Genomic DNA, 22,876 nt, shown 5'->3' with positions numbered 1-22,876 from the left:
AGCGTGAAAACACATTCCAAGGACAATTCTTTGTTTTTGAAGAAACTAAGGTCACAAGACTCTTGTCTTGTTTTCTTACAAGCACTCAGAATTCCCCTTGAATGATTCCATTCTTGGACTATGTTCCGACAATGGTACAAGTCAGAGTACAACTTGCAGGAGTCTGTTCTCTCTTTTGACCATGTGGGTTCTGGGGTATCAAACTAAGATCATCAGATTTGCTATGGCAAGCTCTTTTACTCACCGAGCTATCTTGCTGACCCAGAGTTTCTACTTCTGAGAGTGAGACTGTTAAACTCAGTACTCAGAAAAAAAAAAAAAAAGACAAATTGGAAGTAGGAAGTACTCAGAAAATGCTAAGTTTACAAATAAGCTATATTTTACCAAGGCATAGTAGGTAGGTATGGAAGTGTCACACTGACTTGGCCATATTATGGCTGTGGATCATCTGAGGTGGTCACTTGTATAGAATTGCCAGTGAGGCAGGCTGAAGCTTCCATTCTTTCTGGGGAGGTAGGGTGGGATAGGAGGTTGTGCAGGGCTTCCCTGTGTAGCCTTGGCTGTCCTGGAACTCACTCTGTAGACCAGACTGGTCTAGAACTCAGAGATTCGTCTGCTTCTGCCTCCCAAGTGCACCACCATGCCTGACTGAAGCTTCTGGTCTTAATCATAAGTGAGTTACTAGGATTTAGGATATAGATGTGTCAGTTTGTGACTGGGGAAGAGGATGTGGTTCTTGAAATAACAAGGTGTCTACAAAACAGGTAGAGCTTTAAAAAATTCTTTTAGATTTATTTTTATGTATATAAATGCTTTGCCTACATGCATATGTGCCCATGTTGGATTTCCTAGAACTGGGGTTACAGATCATTGAGAACTACTGCATCGAGGGAGGTACAACCATATTGACCTTGTAAACATCATCCAGCTGGGGAGAAGTCTTGAGAGGAGTTTGGCTAATGCACTATAGCCAAGACAGGAAGAAATTACAGAATTTATGTAAGCATTAGGTTGCTAGGAGATGATGTTCTCATGCTTCTACAAGTGGCACTTCTGGGCCAGGGCAGTGGGGATCCAGGACAGCTAGGACTATTACACAGAGGAACCCTGTCTCAAACAAAACAAAAAGAAAAAACAAAGCAAAAAACCTGAAGCCAGGTTGGCTTAGCTCAGGCTCGAGAGCATTTTGTACCTGCCCATGTTGATGGTTCCAGACGGGTGTCAGCAGCAGATATGTCTAGTTTATGTTATTTGTACTGAAGTGCTAAAACCTTCAAAGAAAAGCTTATTTTTACTTTGAGCATTTTTTTTTTTGAGACATGGCTTTGCTATGTATCCCTGGCTGTCTTGGAAATTGCTATGTAGACCAGGCTGGTCTTGAAATTATACAGAGATCTGCCTGCTTCTGTCTCCCAACTAGCTTTAAACTTTAAAAAAAAAAAAATTAGGGGCTGGAGTTTTGGCTGATCAGTTTAAGAGACTCAAAGGTTGCTCTTCCAGAGGACCTGTGTTTGGTTCCCAGAACCCACATTGCTGCTCACAACAGTTTGTAACTCCAGTTCCAGTGGATTTGACACCCTTTCTGACCTTCACAGGCACTGCATGCATGTGGTATATAGTCATAAATGCAGGCAAAACACCCATAGACATAATTTTTTAATTAAAAATTTCCATTTTATGTATATGGGTGTTTTTTTCTGCATATGTCTGTGTGCCACATTTGTACCTAGGTGCCCATGGAGGCCAGAAGATACCCTGAAATTGAAGTTACAGACTCTTGTAAATTATCATGTGGATAACTATAAATTGAACCAAGATCCTCTGGAAGGGTAACCAGTACTCTTAACTGCCAATCTTTATCTCCAGTCTCTCTTGAAACTTTTCTTTCTTTCTTTCTTTCTTTCTTTTTTTTTTTTTTTGGTTTTACGAGACAGGATTTCTCTGTATTGTTTTGGAGGCTATTGGTCCAGCCCGGCCTCGAACTCACATAGATCCGCCTGCCTCTGTCTCCCGAGTGCTGGGATTAAAGGCGTGCGCCACCACCGCCCAGCTTCTCTTGGAACTTTTCAATGGCATTTTATTTTAGTTTTTAATGATACTATCAGGCATCTTAAAAGAATGTACTAGCATGAAGTGTCTTGTGTTCACAGATGGGCTCTGGAAAGTATATGGACAGTAAGTGGGCTCAGCCATACTTCTATTCAGGTTTCTGACCGGTCTTGTCTGTATTCTGGAGTGGCTTGCTATCCCATAGAGAAACAAGATGTTTTTCATAGCAACTAAATACAAGTTCTTAGGTGTTTCTTCCCAGTTTTATCCTAACAGTTCACTCCACCAGTAATAAAATTTTAAATCAGAGAAATTTTGGTCATAATGTTACAGAAAATGAAATGCCATAGACTGGGATTTGGAAACAGCATTGTCAGAGTTACAGCCAAAATCTGTGCCAGAAGTCTAAGAGAAGCTAGACCAGAAAGTGAGGAATGGTGCCTAGGTTGGCACTTCCTCAGGCATGAGCCTGGGTGTCTTGCTGAATTCACTGCTAGAGAATCATGGCTGATTATGAGATGACAGGCAGCTGTTTGGCTCCTGTCCAGACATTTGAGCTTGTGACATCTTTGCCGTGTGCTTCACCCTCTATTGCTAAGGAAATGGTAGTACCACCTCATCCTGAGCTAATATACCTATTCTTTTTCTCTCTGCCTCTGGGATCCCTAACCCTGAGGTTTGTACTTCCTTCTGATCTGAGAGGAGGCCATAGAGTGCCCAGTTCCAGAGGAGCCATGAACCATTGGAAATCTGGGTATCATTGCCTCTGAGACCCAAAGTAGGTTCTTAACAGGGCTTGTTGCCTTTGGGCCTGGTCTTTGTTGTAAGTGTATCCTCTTCATTCTAGGATGTTTAATGGGGTCACTGCCTCCATCCCCCAGGTGCCAGTAACACTTTCTCCCATGTGTGAGAACCCCAAATACCCCCAGTACTTGCCAGGTTTTGCCCTAATTAAGAGCCTCTGGCAGAGAATATTTGCCAGGGTTTCTTAGGTTTGACTTGTGTTAGCATCTGTGTCCCTCTTGAAGGACTGGGTTTCAGATGTGATCCTATACCTGATAGCTCTTAGAAATGGACCCTGTTAGAGGCAGCCTCAAGATTGTATCTGTGTCTGGCCAGCCAATTGCTTGTAGACTAGACATGTGTACTTTTCTTGGGAAAATACCTTTGGTGGCACATCTGTGCTAACCAGCTGTTTTGGGGGTGAGGTTTAATGTCTTTTGCATTGGTCCATATTAAGAATACATCAGATGTTGTATTCTGCAGTGAAAAATGGCTGCTCTGAAATGTCCTATCTGTGGCATTCTCATTCTATTTTTGAATTTAACTCTTGCCCCCCCCCAAATAAACACTACCAGGAATAACAAACACACACTTCTGTCCTTCAGATCTCCACTCTCATGCACCTCTAACCTCTCATATTTGCTTTAGGTGATTTGTGTGTTTCCTGTGGCACCTGCTGTCTCCTGTGTGGATGGATATAAAAAAGGAAGTTGGCAGGATTTGTGCCCAGTGATTTCTCTGCCTTTTTCTGAATCCATTCTGTCTGGGGTTTTGAAGTCTGCTGGAGTAGGTTAAGCCCTGTCAAGTGAGCCCTGTGGTTTCTAGTGAGTACTACTTTGGCTAGCAGCTGCTATAGGGACCAAGAGCCATTGGCCACACTTCTTTAGGTAGGTGTTTAGACAAGGGGTCAGTAGAACCAAGTTCAGGTACAGACCAGTGCTCTTCTTTTGAGTTTCTGTCCTGGAGGGTTTTATTGTAACCATGGGAATCACTCAAATGGTAAAGAAAAGAAGGTTCTCTAGACATATGCCTAAAAATTATGGGCCCACATACCTGCTCTCAGTGAGCTCTCCAAGGGCCAAAACTGTAAAATGAGCAGTCAGGAAGCATGAACTGAAGATAGCTTTTGGGTAAATGTTCCTAAGGGCAGTATAAGCATTTATTGTTTGTGTTCCTCAAAGGGTGTTTGTTATCAAGGTCATCTGTCTCAAAATAACCAGTTTGATAGGGACTGTCAGGCTCAAGAGAATGCTTACAGCCTGTGGTACTGTCAGTGCAGTTATTGAGGCAGGCTCTTTGAAATTCCTCAATGGTCTAGCATGTCATTCAGAACCTTGTGGGGCTTGGGTCCTGGCTACTATGAAGGAACAAAGTTGCCCCCTATTTGGGCTTCCTTGTAGGTTGGGTTGTAATTCAGTAGTAGAGTACATGTCTAGCATGTGTTTGGCCTTAGGTTTGGTCCCAAGAAACTCCACTGACTCCTTTCCTGGATTTTTTTTGGTCAAGAATTGTGTTGGTACACAGGTCCTGAGTCAGCTTGTCACAATCTATTTCTTCATCGTTGTTGTCGTCTTCCACCTCCTCCTTCCTCTTCTCCTCTTTTTTTTTTTTTTTTTTTTAAGACAAGGTTTCTCTGTGTAGCCCTGGAACTCACTCTGTAGACCAGGCTGGCTTTGAACTCACAGAGATCCATTTGTCCCTGCCTCCCAAGTATTGGGATTAAAGGCGTGTGCCACCACCACTTTTGTTTCTTTCTTTTTTATCACTAATTTTAAATAGCTTGCTTCACATGTCAATCTCAGTTCCCTCTCCCTCCCCTCCTCCCACGCCCCCCCACTATCCCCCACAGCCTCCCACCCTATTCCCACTTCCTTCCACATAGGGGATATCTAGAGTCTGTCGTTTCACTCAGGGCAGGGTGCAGGCACTCCCCTAAGAGTCCAGGCTGAGAGAGCATCCCTCTTTGTGTTATGGATACAGGAAGTCCGTTTGTATGCCAGGGATAAACACTGATCTACTGCCCAGGGCCCCATAGGTTACCCAGGCCTCCTCACTGACTCTCACACCACCACCTTTCTTAAGAATTTATTTCTATTTCTTTTTCTATTTCTATTAAGAATTTGTATCTTGGGTCAGGTGTGATGGCACACATCTTTAGTCTCAGCACTTGGGAAGCAAAGGCAGGTGGAGCTCTCTTTGAGGCCAACTTGGTGTATATAGAAAATTCTGGGGCTGGAGAGATGGCTCAGAGGTTAAGAGAACTGGGTGCTCTTCCAGAGGTCCTGAATTCAATTCCCAGCAACCACATGGTGGCTCATAAACATCTATAATGAGATCTGGTGCCCTCTTCTGGTGTGCAAGCATACATTCAGAACACTGTATACATAATAATATTGTTGCACACTGACTTTTTTTTTTGGTTTTTCGAGACAGGGTTTCTCTGTATTGTTTTGGAGGCTGTCCTAGGACTCTCTCTGTAGACCAGGCTGGCCCCGAACTCACAGAGATCCACCTGCCTCTGCCTCCCGAGTGCTGGGATTAAAGGTGTGTGCCACCAATGCCCAGCTGCACACTGACTTTTTGAGACAGAATTTCTCTATGTAGCTGGAGTTTGCTATGTAGACCAGGCTGATCACAGAAATCTGCCTGTTTCTGCTTCCTGGGAACTGGAACTAAAGGTGTGTATCTGGCTAAGTCTAGCTTCTTGAGCATATGGAATTTCACACAGAAAAAACACTTGCCTCCTTTTTCACCAGCATAGTGCTTGCAGCCATTAGGCTCATGTTATATTTAACTTGGTTTTTGTTGTTGTTCTATTCAAATGTGACATAAGTAATGTTCTGCAATCCAACACCCTGTTTTTCACCCTCATCACTTTCTTCTATAGCATCCATTTTTATTCTGCTTTCTCTTACACACACACACACACACACACACACACACGCACGCACGCGCACGCGCGCGCACAGCAATGTTGAGCAGACAAGCATTCTAATATTGAGTTACTCTCCTAGCCTTTCTTTCATTTAATTAGAAGTTATTTTATATTTAATTTTTAAGAATTCCAGAAGGAGCCAGGTAATGGTGGAGCATGCTTTAATCCCAGCACTCAGGAGGTAGAGGCAGATGGATCTCTGTGAGTTCAAGGCCAGCCTGGTCTACAAAGTAAGTTTCAGGACAGCTAGAACTATTACAGAGAAACCCTGTCTTAAAACACTACCTCCCCCCAAATTTTCAGGTTATAGATAGTTCTAATATAATCATAACCAGCTCCTCCAGATGTATCACCATGTTACTACACCTTATATGTCTATTTCTAAGGGCTACATAGTGTTCCACTAGTGTGCATACTTTGTCTTACCCATACCTTTGCCTTGAGCGTCTAAGTAGGCCTCAGCTTTAGCTGAAATAGCCAGAGCTACAGTAGTGCTGGGCATGGAACCAGGGCCTTGTACATTCTAGGCAAGTGTGTTACCATAGAGCCATACCCCTGGCCACTATGTTTTTATTTTGCATTAGTTTATGAATCTGCTCTTAAAATACTGTTACCTCATTTTCTTAGGTTAAATTTCTAAGATGGAAAGAGTAATTGTGTTTAAGACTTTTTAAAATTTGTTTTTGTGAGTGTACAATGTAGTGTGTGTATAAGTGTGTGTGTATGGGGTGTGTTTGTGCCATCCGTGGTGCGCATGAGGTGGTTCACGAACAACCTCAAGTACCAGTCTTCATTTTCTACCTTGTTTGCTACTGTGTTACATGCTCCAGGCTAGCTGTGGTCCAAGGGCTTCTGGAGAATTCTTCTACCTCCCATCTCTCCATAGAAATGCTGAGATTACAGATGTATCACAACACGATGGTATGCATCTGGTTTTTATCTGGCTTCCAAGAATCTGGACTCAGGTCATCGGGCTTGAATAGTATAAACTTTTACTCATTAAGCCAAGGACATCCCTTGGCTAGTATTGATGTGTTCCTTTTTTTTTTTTTTCAGTTTATTAAACTCCGTATTTGCTGATGATTTCATTGAGACTTTGAGCACTGTTCCACTCACAGAAAAATGAAAACTTAATTTATTGCAGTCAGGTGGTCATACTTCATTGGTAATGTGTTTGATAATTTTGTCATTTTTTTATACCTAGCATGATGATGGGTTCAACATATCTACCCAAAAGAAAAAGCTGTTTCATCCTGGCACAGAGCAGGTACAAGGTTACTGATGGTGGTTGCTTAGCTAGAACCCTTGGGAGTATGTTTCTGCTGTTTTGGCTTTCTGAGGAGGCTGCTCTAAGGAGCCCAGGCTCACACACTGCACTGTGGGGGTAGCCAAGACACCCTCCTGTGTTACCATCTGGTGCTGTCTTCTCCACCTTGGTATTCACCATGTTCAGGTCACAAGATGTTCTTTCTAGATTTGTTATGCTTTTTGTGATCTCAGGATGAGCATTTCCTTTAACTCTTGGTATCTGAGCTTTCCTTTGCTCATTCTTGGTTACTGTGTGCCCACCTGTCCTACTGTATTTCCAGAGCCCTGGTTCTTTATAGTTCTGTATTTCCCTTTTCCCTCCTTGTTTATCTAGAAAGCAATCATCTTTGTCATAATTAGCTCATACACCGACATATTGCCTTGTTTACATAAATTTATAACATTCAGTCTACTTAGCCCATAGAATTATATTGTTAGGCCTAAAAAAAAAAAAGCCAACCTATCTTCGTGTATCATTGTGGACTTATGGCTTTTTCTGACGTTCAGCTTATTCTTTCTGAGCAGACAGCTTTCAGTTTTTGAATGGGTCATGTGTGGTCAGAACAGGCATGTGGTTTCAGGACCTGACTCCATAGAGTTGTGTACTTTTAAATTTTCTTTTGGGTAATGCTGGGAATTGAACATAAGGCTCATGCATGCCAGGTAAGCACTGGGTTATAGAAGTTTGCTGGAGTTCTTGAGTGAGGACTGTTAGGGACTAACCTAAGTTACTGGGATATGCTGAAGTCATTTTATGATGGTTTGATGGGTTGTGTGGTACATGTACTTGGACAGTATGCAGTCTACTCTTTCCTCCTCCTCCTCCTCCTCCTCCTCCTCCTCCTCCTCCTCCTCCTCCTCCTCCTCCTCCTCCTCCTCCTCCTCCTCCTCCTCCTCCTCCTCCTCCTCCTCCTCCTCCTCCTCCTCCTCCTCCTCCTCCTCCTCCTCCCTCCTCCTCCTCCTCCTCCTCCTCCTCCTCCTCCTCCTCCTCCTCCTCCTCCTCCTCCTCCTCCTCCTCCTCCTCCTCCCTCCTCCTCCTCCTCCTCCTCCTCCTCCTCCCTCCTCCTCCTCCTCCTCCTCCTCCTCCTCCTCCTCCTCCTCCTCCTCCTCCTCCTCCTCCTCCTCCTCCTCCTCTTCTTCTTCTTCTTCTTCTTTTTTTCCCCTGAGACAGGGACTCTCTCTGCAGCCCTGACTGCCCTGGAACTCTCTCTTTAGACCAGGCTGGCTTCAAACTCAGTGTCTCTGCAGCACTAGGATTAAAAGCTTGCATCACCCCTGCCCAGCTCTACCCTTTTCTTTTAGCTTTTATTTTTTAATTTTTGTTACATTTTTTTAAATAACAGGGTCTTACTAGCCTGGGACTTGACAATTAGACTTAAGATGGCTGGACAGTTAGTGCCCCAGCAATTGCTTGTTTCCACTTTCCCAGTGCTGAGATGGACTACCAGTTTTTGCTTTTTGTTGATTTTTTTGGGGGGTTGGGGGTGACTAGTTATTGAACCCAAGACCTTATGTATGCTAGATACTTGCTGTACTACTGAGCTATATCCCCAGTTCCCATTTATTTGTTTGTTTTAATTCTACAGATTGAATTTAGGTCCCATGCTTACAAATCAAGTAATTTACTGACTGAGCTATATCTTCCCTGTCTTTTATAGTCAGGATAGTATCACCACTATGAGGATATACCAAGGGCAGAACTGAAGAGAAGAATTTTATGGATGTAGGTAGTTTTTACATACTGCGAGTTTAGCTATGAGTACTCAATTCCTTTCTCTGTGTGCCTTTTTCCCACTCCTACCCCCACCTCTTTTTTTTCCTAGACAGGGTTTCACTCTGTAGCTTTGGAGGCTGTTCCGGGACTTGCTCTGTAGACCAGGCTGGTCTCAGTCTTTCAGGGACCCACCTACCTCTGCCTCCCTAGTGCTGGGATGAAAGACATGCACCACCACCACTTAGCCCCCACATCCTTTTTTTGTGTGCAGGATCTTGCTTTGTAGCCCAGGCTGGCCCAGAAGCAAGCCATGATTCTTCTGCATGCTAGGGTTATAGGTATTCACCACCACACCTTGCTTATGTTTCCATTTTAAACTGTATGTTTCCTCTCATCTTTCGCATTTCTGTTTCATTGACTCTTATGTCATCATTTCCAAAAGCATTTTAACAGTAACACTAGTTTTGGGTACTAACCATAATTGTATGAATATTCATCATAAGTCATGCCAGTATTGGGTGTCTGTATAAAGTAAACATACTCCAGAACTGCAGATGCACAATTCTGTGTCTGCTTACTTTACCCTGGCCTTGGAGGTAGTTGGAGTAGTGCTGAGGGAAATGTGAGGACATGCCTGGATGTGAGCAGCAGAGAGGGAAGGAAGGACTTTGGTTCTAGTGGACACCCAGAGTCAGATAGATGTGCTGTCCTGCCTTCAGGGGTACCATTATAAAATGCTTGTACTTGGGCTCATGTGCTCAGGACACGAGAGCTACTTGACTCTTAATCTCTTTCCTCTGTGTTTGCAGTATGATGCTGTTCCCATTCAGTCCAGTGTGGTGCTATGTTCCTGCCCGTCTCCATCAATGGTGAGGTCCCAGACTGAGTCCAGCTCGGCCCCTGGCATTCCTAGTTGTGTTAGCAGGCAGGGACCCACCATGGATGGCACCACAGCTGAAGCCCGACCAAGTACCAACCCCTTGCAGCAGCATCCTGCCCAGCTGCCACCACAACCTCGAAAGAAACGGCCTGAAGACTTCAAGTTTGGGAAAATTCTTGGAGAGGGCTCTTTTTCGACAGTGAGTATGTGCCTCTACTGCTGTTGCTTTTTGAGCCTAGGGTTCTCTTGGGATCACTGACTATTGAGAACACCTGCCAGGCATTGTTCTCCCAGGAGGTGGTTTCTTGCTCTCATGGTTGTCATCTGTTAGGAGTGCCACTTGAGTCTAGGAGGGAGTGGACTCCTCCAGAAGACCACCTGAAGAAGCATGGTTAAACTGGATTTTTTTCTGTTTTTGCTCATACCTTTACTCCTTATACTCAGAAGCGGAGGAGTTTAAACCTGGAAGTTTCAGGACCTCTTGGTAACATTGAATGCCTGTTTCAAAAAAACAAAAGCAGCTGTTGATTTATATTGCTTTAAAACTACAGTTAAGGCAGCATGGGCATGTATGTCCTGTGTTGTCCTGTCTTACTGGACAGATCACAGGAAGCTTTTAGCTACTTAGGTTGAAAGTTAGTATCATTTGTTTGTTTGCTTTTCGAGACAGGGTTTCTCTGTGTAGCAGCCCTGGCTGTCTTGGAACTCACTTTGTAGACCAGACTAGCCTTAAACTCACACAGATCTGCCTGTCTCAGTCTCCCGAATGCTGGTATCAAAGGCATGTGCCACCATCGCCAGGCAAGTGCTAGTATCTTTTTGGAGGCTTTTGGTAATATTCAGTGACCCTTTTTTATGCCTGTTTGTTTTAAGACCTAAACTATGATACTAAGTATTTGCTGGAGTGTTGACCTCCAAATTTTTTTTTTTTGTAATTTCCAGGCCAAGTGGGTATTTTTGCAGAGTGATCCAGGTGTCACTCTCAATTTCAAACAGCTTCCAGTGAAACAGATTTCTGTGTTCCATCTCCAATCTGAAATTGACACTCCAGGGTAGTTGCAGAGGGGACTAACTTGCAGAGAGTTTCTAAACAACCAGTCTTCCTTATACTGACTTTGTAAAGAATCCATATGTGCAGTTTGTTTTCTCTTGTCTTTTTTTTTTTAAACAAAGTCTCACTACCAAGCCCTAACTAGTTCAGAACTTTCTATGTAGATCAAGCTGGCCTTTAATTCACAGAGATTTGCCTGCCTCTGCTTCCTGAGTGCACACATTAAAGATGAGTGCCACAATGACTGGCTGAATTTTTTTCTTTCTCTCTTCATATTTATGATTCTAAAATACAAAGAACACTTATATTTTAAACATTTCATTTTAAATTAACTTTGGCTCTTACACTGTAAGGTTTAAATCTTAAGTAACAACTCTGGTGAAGTACTTTTGTTTATAGAAGGATTGTGGTCTTAATGAAAAAAGCCTTCAACCATGAAGATTGTTCCTGTGCCTCTAGAACTCACCCCGCCTTGTAGGAAGAGGAAACTACTTTGAGGTCTCTGGGTGCTGCACTCAGCTACAGATGATGTTCTAGTGAAGGGCTTCCTTTTTTCAGTTTACTCCTGTATGTTTTCTTCACAGGGATGTGTATTAGGTACTGTCTTTCCTTGGTGGCAGTCATCCTTCTTATTCAGTGCCTGTTTCCTGGCTCTTTGAAATCTGTTGTCCTGGATCTCAAATGAGGTGTTACACTGATTCAGCTCTAATCTTGAAATAGTGAGCACTTAAATTAGATTTCCAGGGGAGGAATAAAGGGCATACAGTTAACCAGACTGAGCAGGATATTCACTTGGCAGAACCTGAAACTAGAGCGCAGAAAGGCCCCAAAGTACATGTCACATCCAAGATAGTAATGACATCACCCCTGGTGACATGGAGCAATATGTCCCATGCAGTTCTTTAGAAGACTTTCTCTGTTCTGTGGGAAAACTGCTTATGAAATGCTAAGTTTAGAAATGAGCTCACAAGCTGGGCATGATGGCACATGCCTTTAATCCTAGCACTCAGCAGACTAAGACAGGTGGATCTCTATGAGTTCAAGGCCAGTCTGGTCTACGTAGTGAGCTTCAGGCCAGCCAAGGATACATAATGAAACCCTGCCCCCCAGTAAACAGACAAATACATAAATAACTCCTCCCTCAGAAAGGATTACAATAAACCAAAGTACTCTTCCAGCAGCTCCTTTTTCCCTTTTCATACATAGGAAGCTAAGTATGCATGCTCATGAAGGAATGTGAATATATATTTAGTCTCCATTCCCAAAGGGGAATACACTACTCTAGCCTGCTCCTCTCACCCTATATATATCTCATGTTCCCTCAGAAAGTTCTTTGAGATCTTTTTACTTAAATACATTCAATTCTACCTTGTTCTTCCTAGTGGCTGTGGTTATCTCATAGTGCTTTTCCAGGACTGTGTCTAGGGAGTTCTGTCACAGGATATAACTAACAACCAGGAGCCAGGTGACCCTGCCCTGTGACCTTCTAAAAGTTTTTACACCAGGCCCAGTGATTCTTGGGCATGTTTTATTTGTTCTTTGATTCTCAGTCTATCATTTCAGGTGTCTAAAAAAGCACATTAATTTGCATTTATCAGCCATTTTGGGGCAAAGCGTCTTTGGCAAAGCTGCCCCTTCAGGCTCTGGCTAAACCTTGGGCCTGTCAGCTCCTTTCAATCTGATGCCTCAGGTATGCCCAGGGTTTGCTGATGCTCTATCCCTGAAGCAGAGTCTCACAGGCAGAGGTGTGCTCTATATGGAGAACATTCTGTAAAGATGGTTTGTTCTGTGCTGTTTTAGTTCCTGGTACACAATACAGCCATAACTATGTTTATACCATTAGATGAAATATATAAATATATGACAGTAATTATTTGGAGAAGCCTAAATCAAGGGCAGCTTTTTGTTTTTTTTAAGAAACACTGGTATTTACATATCAATCCCCCCATTCCTAGCTTTCCTATCCTCCCATGTTCTTCACCGACCCCCCAACCCCACCCACCCACTGTCCAGGGATAGTGAGGCCCACCACAGGGGACCATCAAAGTCCATCACATTATTTGAGGGTGGGCCCAGGCCCTCCTTCCCATATCTGGGCTGCAATAGTATCCCTCCATGGGGAATGGGTTCCCAAAGTCCATTTGTGCTCTAGGGATAAACACTGACTCCACGGTTAGAGGTCCCATAGACTGCCCAGGCCTCCTAGCTGGCACCCACATTCAGAGGGCTTGGTTCAGTCCAATGCTGGTTCCCCAACTTTATGACTAGGGTCTCCGTGCTCTCACTAGGTCAGGTCAACTGTTTCTGCGGGTTTCTCCAGCACCATCTTGGCTCCTTTGCTCATCCCTCCTCCCTCTCTGCAACTGGATTCTGCTACTGGGTGAAGGCTCTATGCGTGACAACCAAGGCAGTCATCAATCTCATTACAGGGAAGGGCATCAAAGGCAGCCTCTCCACCACTGCCTAGATTCTCAGTTGGGGTCATCCCTGTGGATCCCTTAAATTTCCTCTCTGCCAGACCTCTCTCCAAACCTGTACTGGCTCCTCTGTCAAGGCATCTCCTTTCTTGCCCTCCCCTGTCTTAGTCCTCCTGTTCTCCTCCCCCATCCCTATCTTCCCCTCTCCCCTTACCCCCATCCCATGCTCCCAATTTGCTCAGGGGTTCTTGTCCTCTTCCCCTTCTTTGGGGGATCATGTGTTCTTCTCTTAGGGTCCTCCTTGTTTCCTAGCTTCTCTGACGGTGTGGATTGTAGGCTGGTAGTTCTTTGCTCTATGTCTAATATACATACATGAGCGAGTACATATCATGCTTGTCTTTCTGTGACTAAGTTACCTCACTCAGGATGTTTTCTTCCAGTTCTATCCATTTGCCTGCGAATTTCAAGATTTCATTGTTTTTTTTTTTCTCCTGAGTAATACTCCATTGTGTAAATGTACCACATTTTCTCCTTCCATTCTTCAGTGGAGGGGTATCTAGGTCACTTCCAGGTTCTGTCTATTACAAACAACGCTGCTATGAATATAGTTGTTGTATGAATGTGCATTTCAAGGGCAGCTTTTTACCAGGATCTATATTGGGAAGTCATATTCTCTCTCTCTTTCTGCCTGCCTGCCTGTCTTTTGTTGTTTTGTTTTTGTTTTTGCTTTGTTTTTTTTAAGACAGGGTTTCTCTGTGTAGCCCTGGGTGTGTTGGAACTCTCTGTAGACCAGACTGTCCTCAAACTCAAGAGCTCCACCTGCCACTGCCTCCTAAGTGCTGGAATTAAAGGCATGCTCCACCACCACTTGGTAAGACATATTCTTGAAGTTATTTTTCTGAAGAAATTTCCAGTACCCACTGTGGTGATATTTGGACTTGTCAGCCAATAAAATTCTTTTTTGTTTGTGATAGGGTGTGTTGAGACAGGCTCTTACTGTGTAATAGAGTTGCCTGGATCTTGGAATCCTCCTGCCTCTGGCTTCCAAGTATTAAGATTATAGGTATACATTATTGGTTCTTTTTTTTTCCTTAAATTAGAAACATGAGTGCTTCAAATACATTATTGGTTCTTAAATTTATACTTTGACTATACTTTAAGAACTTCTGGTAGCTAACTGATTATGAACTTTTGAAAATGATGGCACAATTACTGTTTATCATTTAATGTTTGTTATCATGTTGCTGTTAATTATTAGATTATATTAACACAAGCAGTAACTTTCTGATATGTTTGTTAGTATAGGATCCAATGTAACTTTAAATGTAACTTCAAATTGTGTGTATGGACTGGGCAGCCTGTGCAGGGTGACAGTGACTGACTAGACTCATCTCATTATTACACTGTGTTTTTCCCCCCCAAACCAGGTTGTTCTGGCCCGAGAACTGGCTACTTCCAGAGAATATGCTAGTAAGTACTGACTCCAGTGAGCTATGTGTCTAGGATTCAGGGGCAGTGCCATTTTTGTACATATGGCAGGCAGCCTGGGTAGTAGTAGAGCCTATGCAAATTTCAGTCTATGACAAAGGTTAATCTTCTAGACCATGAAAGTTTGAGTGGGTGGTTTTGGGAAAGCTGCAGTTTATATCAGTTACCTTTATAAATTTACCATTTTTCACATTTTCTAAGTTAAAATTCTGGAGAAACGTCATATTATAAAAGAGAACAAAGTCCCATATGTAACTAGAGAGAGAGATGTGATGTCACGCCTGGATCACCCATTCTTTGTGAAACTTTACTTTACATTTCAAGACGACGAAAAGTTGTGTATCCTTTGCATGATCAGTGCTGTCTGAAAAAGTACCTTGTGTTTTAGATTAGTGACTACATTGTTTGTTCCTTGAAAGGAAGGGTGCAGCATGGATTCCCTGTGGGGACTGATATCCTTGGAGGCAACAGACAGTACCAGCACATGACTGAGGCTCTTAGCAATGTGCCCACAGTGTTGGTGTTTATTGATAAATAATGTACCTAATGAATTGTTTTAGCCATGGTTGCTGGACATTGATGCAGAAATGTTCCCTCATTTTTCTAGCAAATGTTTTGGAATGTCTGTTAGGTATTATTGACTCCTGTTTTTTGAAAAGTGAGGACTTGAGAAAAAAATTTTGGGCTTCCTCAAGTTCCTAGAGTTGGCAAAAAGTTCTCCATACCTTCTTTCATCCTGAGGTGCTGAGTTTGGTCAGAAGAACAACTTAATTGGGCATTTGAGAAGTTCAGGAGCCCAGAGTGCTATCCTCCTGTAGCTCTGTCTACTGCTGGGCTTGCTCAGCCCCTCTAACTCCTTAGGGCTGTTTAAATGACCTTTCCAGCAGATTCACTGTTGTCCACATTCCTCTTTTTCCTATGTTTTATTTACTTTTTTTTTTTTTGAGACAATGTTTCTCTACATAGTGGCTGTCTTGCCCTCAGGCTCACCAAGATCACTCTGCCTCTGCCTCCCTAGTGCTGGTACACCAACAACCCCCCCCCCCCATCTGCTTCCACTTTTAATGACATCCCTGGTTTCTTCTGCTAGATGCATCTACTTGTGCTCCACCCCCCACCCACCCACCCCCCGCCCCCGTTTTCCATTTAGAAGTGCTTATTTATGGAGAGAGGGGCAAAATGCTGATAAGAAAGGAAGGTTCTACCTTCTTCATGGGGTTGATTACGCTTTGGGAGAGCTTGTATTAAAAACTATGTCACAGATGTTTAGGTAGTAGGATAAGTTGGAAGGACAGGTGTTGGTGTCTGCAGTGTGCAGGTCTTTCAGCCTTGTAGATGTATGAGGGCAGAAACATGTGGGACCCTCAGTGGACCAGGTTTCTGAGCTGTGAAGTTCTTGTACCAATTCTGGATTTTCTCCTACTGTGGAGGAATATGGAGTTTGCTCTGATTCTGATATCTGTGGTCCAGACTTGGGGAAAACAAAATTAGATGTCTTCTGGTGTTTGCCTTCAGATCCTGGTCTACACTGTCATCTGTTACTGAGCCCAGAGAGACTGGACAGTGGCTAGATGGGAATAGGTTGTCATTTGATGTATGTGCTAGTGCTTATTTGAGGTCTCAGTGGGCCAGTTGGGTGGCTGCTAGCAAAGCCTTTGAGGAGGTGATGTGCAGATAAGAGTTGTCAGCCAGTTGACCAGCTACTCAGAAGACTCTGGGAGCCTGGAGATCCAGACAGATCACATAGGTTCTGATGAGGGCCTGCCTAGTTGCCCAGCCTGGCAATCTAGTAAGTGGCCTGTCCCTGGCCAGAGGATTAGCCCATGAACAAGTTGTTGAGAGTTGGACAGGCAGTTTCTCGGGGGCAGAGTTCATGACAGAGGTTGAGGCAGTCAATAGAGACAACAAATGGGCTCTTTCTTTTTATTTTATTTCATTTTTTAAAGTATTTATTTATTTTATTTTATTATACAGTGTTCTGTTTACATGTATGCCTGCAAGCCAGAAAAGGGCACCAGATCTCATAATAGATGGTTGTGAGCCACCATGTGGTTTCTGGGAATTGAACTCAGGACCTCTGGAAGACCAGCTAGTGTTCTTAATCACTGAGCCATCTTGCCAGCTCCTGGAGGGCTTGTTTAAAGAGGAAGATCCAGTAGGCTCCAGGAGAACAGATGTGTTGATGAATGATGGTCTTTAGAATAAATAGAACTTACTGTTTCCCACTATCAGCCCTGGTCCCCCACCTCTGCTGGCATTGCTCACACAGCAGTCATCAGTGGCCTCTTTATATTTCATTACACATCTCTCTGAACCTACATTAATTCCTCTTTCATGTTCCCTGTGCATGAAAGTACCCCCTTTTGAGTCCATGGAAGTTCAGGCTTCTGCCAGTCTTCAGAACTTTTTTTTGATCTTGAAGCTCTGTTACTAATCAGCTCTGTGTCACTGCTATAAAATGCCTGGGGCAGCTAGTTCTTTAAAGGGAAGTGATTTGTTTAGTTCATAGTTCACAGGAGGCTGAGTGTCCAGATGACGTTCATGGTGCTGTAGCCTTATGGTATATAGTGGATGGTGGACCATGTGTGAAGGAAGGATCACATTTCAAGCCAGGAGGCAGAGTAAGTAGATGTGGCTGGACTTCCTTCTTTCATGGAAATCTTTTTTTTTTTTTGAGACAGGATTTCTTTGTGGTGCTGGGTTTAAAGGTGTATACCACCACCTTTGTTTTGACATGACACTCATTGTTTTGAAGAATTTACAGTTACCAGTGAGTCTCGGGAGCCCAGTGACCCAAAGACATGCTGCTACTTAAAGGTCCCCCACCCCATAGTCCTGCCACCTGGAGACCAAGCCTCTAGTCACATGCACCCTTGAGGAAACACCAGATTGTATCAAGACTGTGGGTAGCCAAGACAGAATTACACATGCTTGACTTCATCTTCTGTCAGAGTCACAGTGGTAGATTCATAGCTCAGAAGCCAGACCAGAGTGTCCTTACTATGTGATTTAAATGAGACTGGCCATGTCAGTTCAGGTGGAAAGAACTCTAGGTCTTTGTCTATTGGCACATACTGTTCTTGGTGTAAGACCCAGAAGATCATGATGGCTCACCTACCTCCCAGGAGAATGAGATCCATTGACTTCTGCCTCACTGGTAATCTCACTATACATTGTATTGAGAAAGAAAAGTGAAACTTTTTGCATGAAGAAATGCCCAGATATGACACTGTCCTCCATTTAGTCATAATTTCAAGTGGAGGATAGGGACTAGTTCTTGTGTATTCACTTTTCATTACCTTCAATAGATCAGGATGAACCCACACCCATTCAGGACAGGTAAGATGAGGCAGAGGCTGGGGACACCTCTGCCATAGACTGAAAACAGACAGATGAATCACACAGGGACTATTGAGGGCTCTTCATCAGATTTAATACAGGGACCTGGGAAAGTGAGTCCAGGGGTTTGGCCAAGCATAAGGCTTCCCTATCTTGGTATAATTCTGGCTAGATCAGAGCCAGTGGGGGAACTTTCCTTTTCACACACAGATGAAGACCAAAGAGTTCTCAGACATAGGTGCTTTCTACCCCATCGTCTTTAAACTCCCACCAGAGCAGTCTACACTTGCTTGTCCTCATGATGCCTCATTTGCAGCATGGAGTCAGGACTACAGGACTGCCCATTGTAAACTTGAGTCAGTTGCTTAATCTCTCCGAGATTCCTCCTCTGCAAATTGTACACATTGGGTTCTTAGCCTCCCTGGCTCTGCTAAGGCAGTTGGTTTGTGCCTGCCCTCCCAGGGGCTTACTAAGTCTGTGACAGCTTTTGCTGCCCTGGAGCACTGACTATGACCACAGGGATGGAGGATGTTCTTAGGATGCACACTAGGTTGATGAAATCTAAAAGAACATTTTGGAATGAGGAAAGATATGATTGCAGAGAACTAGCAGCCTGAGAAATAATCCCAGGTACCTGCTATTTTACAACTTGCCTCTGCTTCCCTTCTGAGCAGAGACCCACAGGTGTCCCTCTCACAGGAACCAGGAACCAGTGAAGGGTCAGATAAAGGGTAGAACTATGAAGCCAGAAAGAGAAGTTACTCCCTATTCCCTTGATCTCATGGCTGTGGCCTTATACATGAGCTCCTAACTGGTGAGGCCCTGCTGCCAGCCTATGTCAGGCTAGAATTGGTGGCTCTATGGCATGCCCTAAAACACCATTGACTACAATAACTTGGGAAGAAAAGGGTTTATTTCAGTTTAGAGTTCCACATCATAGTCTGTCACTGAGGGAAATCAGCAGCAAACCAGGGCAGGAATCTGAAGACAGGAGCTGTTTCAGAAGCCATGGAGGAGTGCTGCTGACTGACTTGCTCCCTATGGCTTTTTCAGTCTGCTTTATTATACACCCCAGGATCACCTTCCCAGGGATCCACCTATAATGGACAGGGTTTTCCCGCACCAATCACTAATTAAGAAAATGCACTATAGTCTTACAGGCAAATCTTAGGAAGGCAGTTTCTTAATTGAGATTCTCTCTTCGCACTATAGTCTTACAGGCAAATCTTAGGAAGGCAGTTTCTTAATTGAGATTCTCTCTTCTCAGATGACTGACTTGTGTCACTTGACATAAAATTAGTCAAGACATGGCATCAGCCTCCCTCTTGAGGGAGCAGACAGGATACAGTTGGGCCTGAAGGTCTCTGTCAGGCTTTGAGTTGAGAGGCGTAGATGATCAGAGATGGGTCTGGCCAGCAGCAACTTTACCAGCTTTAGTTGTTGTCCTTTCTCTTTTGGGTTTGTTTCTTTCCCAAGCCTCAGGCTCTCTCCTTGGTGATTGGCAGGAGTGCCTTGACAGACAGAAGCCAAAATGGAGCAGGAAGTCCACCTTGACTTCTGTATAAACTTCAAACTTGGCTTCAGAACTGCTGTTCAGCATTTGGGCCCTTATGCCCCAGGCTGTCAGTGAGGTATGGTATACCTGGAGATTTCCAGTAAGAAGCACACATGTTTAGTGCTTTGGAGGGAAATAGTCATTTGTAGCTGTTTCTTGTCAGTGTTCAGTTCTCTTCAAAGAAAAAAGCATAAGCAGAACATATTGCAGCATGGGTGTGTGTGTTGGGGGGGCTGTGCAAGGGGAGGGTATTTTTCATCTCCCCAGCAGGTATTTCTCAAATAGATCAAATGAATCAGCAGATTAAAACTGTTATGAAGCTTGTTACTTTTATGCACAGGATGGTTAGCACAGCCCATGGAATGCAGCAAGTTCAGACAAGGGTCACAGTGGTAGTCACTTGGGGTTCTGTCAGGACTCTGTCTTCAGAACTAAGTTCTCCTGCACTTTAAAGCTGTCCACCTGTTGTTAGTGCCTTGGCCTTGATCTGTTGGTCCAGTAGCCACCTAGAGGCTTTCTTTCATAGGTCTTTCAGAGGCCTCTGAGGACTATGTGTCTAGAAGGACACCAGGACTGAAAAGTGTACATATTTTTTGTGGGGACTGTGTCATTGTCTTAGAAAGTCTGTGTTGGCACCTGGTCTTGGAGCTGGGGCCTGAATCTGACCCAAAAAAAGGGGAACTATCTTGGAGCATAGGTACCTTCAATATACATTTGATGGAAGAAAAAAAACGTTCTTGTGGGGCTTTTAAGGTAAATTTTTAGAAAACAAGCATATTTTCCCATTCTTCCTTAACCACAAATGTTCAGATTTTGGGCTTAGTTATGCCAAAAATGGAGAGTTACTCAAATACATCCGCAAAATTGGTTCATTTGATGAGACCTGTACCCGGTTTTACACAGCTGAGATTGTGTCTGCTTTAGAGTACTTGCACGGCAAGGGCATCATTCACAGGTAATGGACACTGCTCCAGATGGTGTGTACATCATAGCCCCTGTAATGATTGCAGTGGCTCTGAGGCCACACCAGCTCTCTGAGGTCAGCGTTGGCTGGCCTTATACAAGTTATGATGTAGGTATTTCCAGGTAATGGTTCACTGAGAAAGCTGAAAACAGACTGGAAATGAAAGGAACCTGCACTCCGAAAGCTCATATCTAGGTCATCAGTTCAACTTGAATGAGATGTCATTCTGTGACACTAAGCAGATCAGATATCTGGTGTTTTTCATTTTTCAGTTGTAACTTGTATTTATTTAATTCTGGTCATGTGCTTTATGAACTAAAAAAATAAGCTCAATAAAATGTTACTAAAAGTGGTAGATGAAGCAGAGAGGAGGTGTTAAATGTTTGTAACAGCTGTTTAAAGATAAAAGTGATACAGTTATAAAATGATTTTGGGATGTCTATATCTTACGCTGTTGACATTTGTTTGATATGAACTTTGGGCTTGTATTCTTGGTTCTTAGTCTGTAAAGGGAAAAGTTCATCATTATTGTGTTTCCATCCAAATGTGTAGTATGTGATAATGCTGCTACTTTTAAGCATTTCATCTCAAAGGTAAAATTCTACTTTTACAGAGACCTTAAACCAGAAAACATTTTGTTAAATGAAGACATGCACATCCAGATCACAGATTTTGGAACAGCAAAAGTGCTATCCCCAGAGAGCAAACAAGGTATGCTTGCTTGATTTTTCAGTAGAGCCTTGTTCTGGACTTAAGGCTTACAGCAACATGTTGCATTGTATGGTTATTATCACTAATACAGAGATTCCTTTTGGCTCCTCATAGTGTCATAGTGTGTGAAGTCTATTAGTATGGGAAGGACCAAAGATATTTCTGCTAGTTCTTGCCCCATAGAACATAAGTTACTTGTGAACTAGGGGTAGAGTTGGTGGCATCTATATATACTGCAGGTGGTGTCTTGAGAGCACATCCCTGAACTCTATTGCCTTTCTCTCATCCATCCTTTGTCTTCCCATCTGATGTATATAGCTGCCTGTGATGACCCATGCATCCTCAGGGAAATTCTAGGAAAATTATATGAGCAAGGGCTAATTTTGCCTACTTATTACAAGTTATGTTCAGAGTTAGCACATAGCATTGGATCACATTGTGCCACCTGTAATGTCAGGGGCGGTGTTGCTTAGAGTCCATTTGAACCCGAAAAGTGGGCTGGCTTGTTGCTTTTCTGTCACTGACATCTTCAGTGGCTAGAAATTGCCCACTCTGGATATAAAAAAAGAACAGTTGGACTCCCATGGACTCTGCCACAGCACTGAGTAGAGAGACAATGACCTACTGATGCTGCTGTCGGGGGTGGGGGGGGGGGGGTGGGGGTAAGCTGTCTGGTAGATTAGTAAATGACCTTGATTCTGAAATGCATGTGATTCTTCTGATCTACCTGGCCCTTTTGCCAGGGGTCTCAGAGAGAGAGAGACAGAGACAGAGACAGAGACAGAGAGACACCATCGTTAAGGAAGACTGGGATGTGGTTGGCTACAGGCTTGGAGCACAGTTGTGTTAGTGGAAGGAAGAGTCTGAAAAGCACTTTGCAGTATGTGATTTTATGGCTGTGGCTACTTTTTGGAAAAACATGTAAGAACACAGGGCAGTAGGCTTCTGACCTGATTCCACAAACAGCAAGCCAGTAAGTAGTACATGGGAGCCAGAGAGGATTATAGCTGGGGATCAAATAGAGTTCAGGTCATGAAACAAGTTCTGTTCACATGGTGCTATAGGAGATGGAATCTTGCATTTCCTTCTGTATGCTGTTCCCACACATGTTCTTTGTCAGATTTTATCTGTTCTTTGCCTCTGTACAGTCCTCTTGTATTGGTAACATATCTACACCATCCTTTGTGGATAGCAAGCCTTGCCTTTGAGAAAAGAGGCCTCCTCAGGTGGTATAGTAGTGCCTTTGCTGCCCCTTCTGTCTCTACTAAAATGCCCTGATACCTGCATCTGATTGACTCATTCATTCCTAGTAAGTAGTAGTTATCTTTCTGTCCAACAATGCTGAGTTAGAGACTTGGTATAACCTCATTATAGCCTTGGACATTGACCATTTTAAAGTTGAATCAAATAGCCACCCCATCTCTTAACTCTTTCTTGTGGGGATAGTCTGCCTGTTTTCCCATCATGCCTGTGCTGATTTTTCCTGCCTGAAACCTGGAGCTAGGATGTTGCTGTGATCCTAAATCAGTCTTAAGAGCTCTTCAGCTGGGCTGTGCTTTGGACTTTTTTTTTGTGTAAATTTTCTTCAGAATCTGGCAATTCAGCACAGGACTAACCTTACTGCTCTGTAGCTACTTTTAAAAGTATAAAAATGTAGCACAGCTCTATCTGCCACATGGAAG

The 22,876-nt window shown here is 43.5% G+C and overlaps 1 protein-coding gene across 3 annotated transcripts in view; it reads left to right on the top strand.

The window, feature by feature from the left end:
• The window catches only part of Pdpk1 (3-phosphoinositide dependent protein kinase 1), a 73,452-nt gene that overhangs the window by 27,403 nt on the left and 23,173 nt on the right, over positions 1–22,876 (top strand). For 2 of the 3 annotated variants that reach the window (XM_040748222.1, XM_005081634.4), the window contains exons 2-6: positions 9,599–9,868; positions 14,565–14,607; positions 14,827–14,964; positions 20,330–20,474; positions 21,097–21,194. In XM_040748222.1, the coding sequence (XP_040604156.1) occupies positions 9,599–9,868; positions 14,565–14,607; positions 14,827–14,964; positions 20,330–20,474; positions 21,097–21,194 (694 nt within the window). Of the gene's footprint in view, positions 1–7,013; positions 7,035–9,598; positions 9,869–14,564; positions 14,608–14,826; positions 14,965–20,329; positions 20,475–21,096; positions 21,195–22,876 lie in introns of those variants that run through there. The other variant, XM_021233767.2, reaches the window with a different exon arrangement.

This window comes from Mesocricetus auratus, unplaced genomic scaffold (genome assembly GCF_017639785.1).
Source record: "Mesocricetus auratus isolate SY011 unplaced genomic scaffold, BCM_Maur_2.0 Super-Scaffold_100007, whole genome shotgun sequence".
Classification (NCBI taxonomy): Eukaryota; Metazoa; Chordata; class Mammalia; order Rodentia; family Cricetidae; genus Mesocricetus; species Mesocricetus auratus.
The sequence above is the reverse complement of the archived record's forward strand: the minus strand, read 5'-3'. Positions and strand labels throughout refer to the sequence as shown.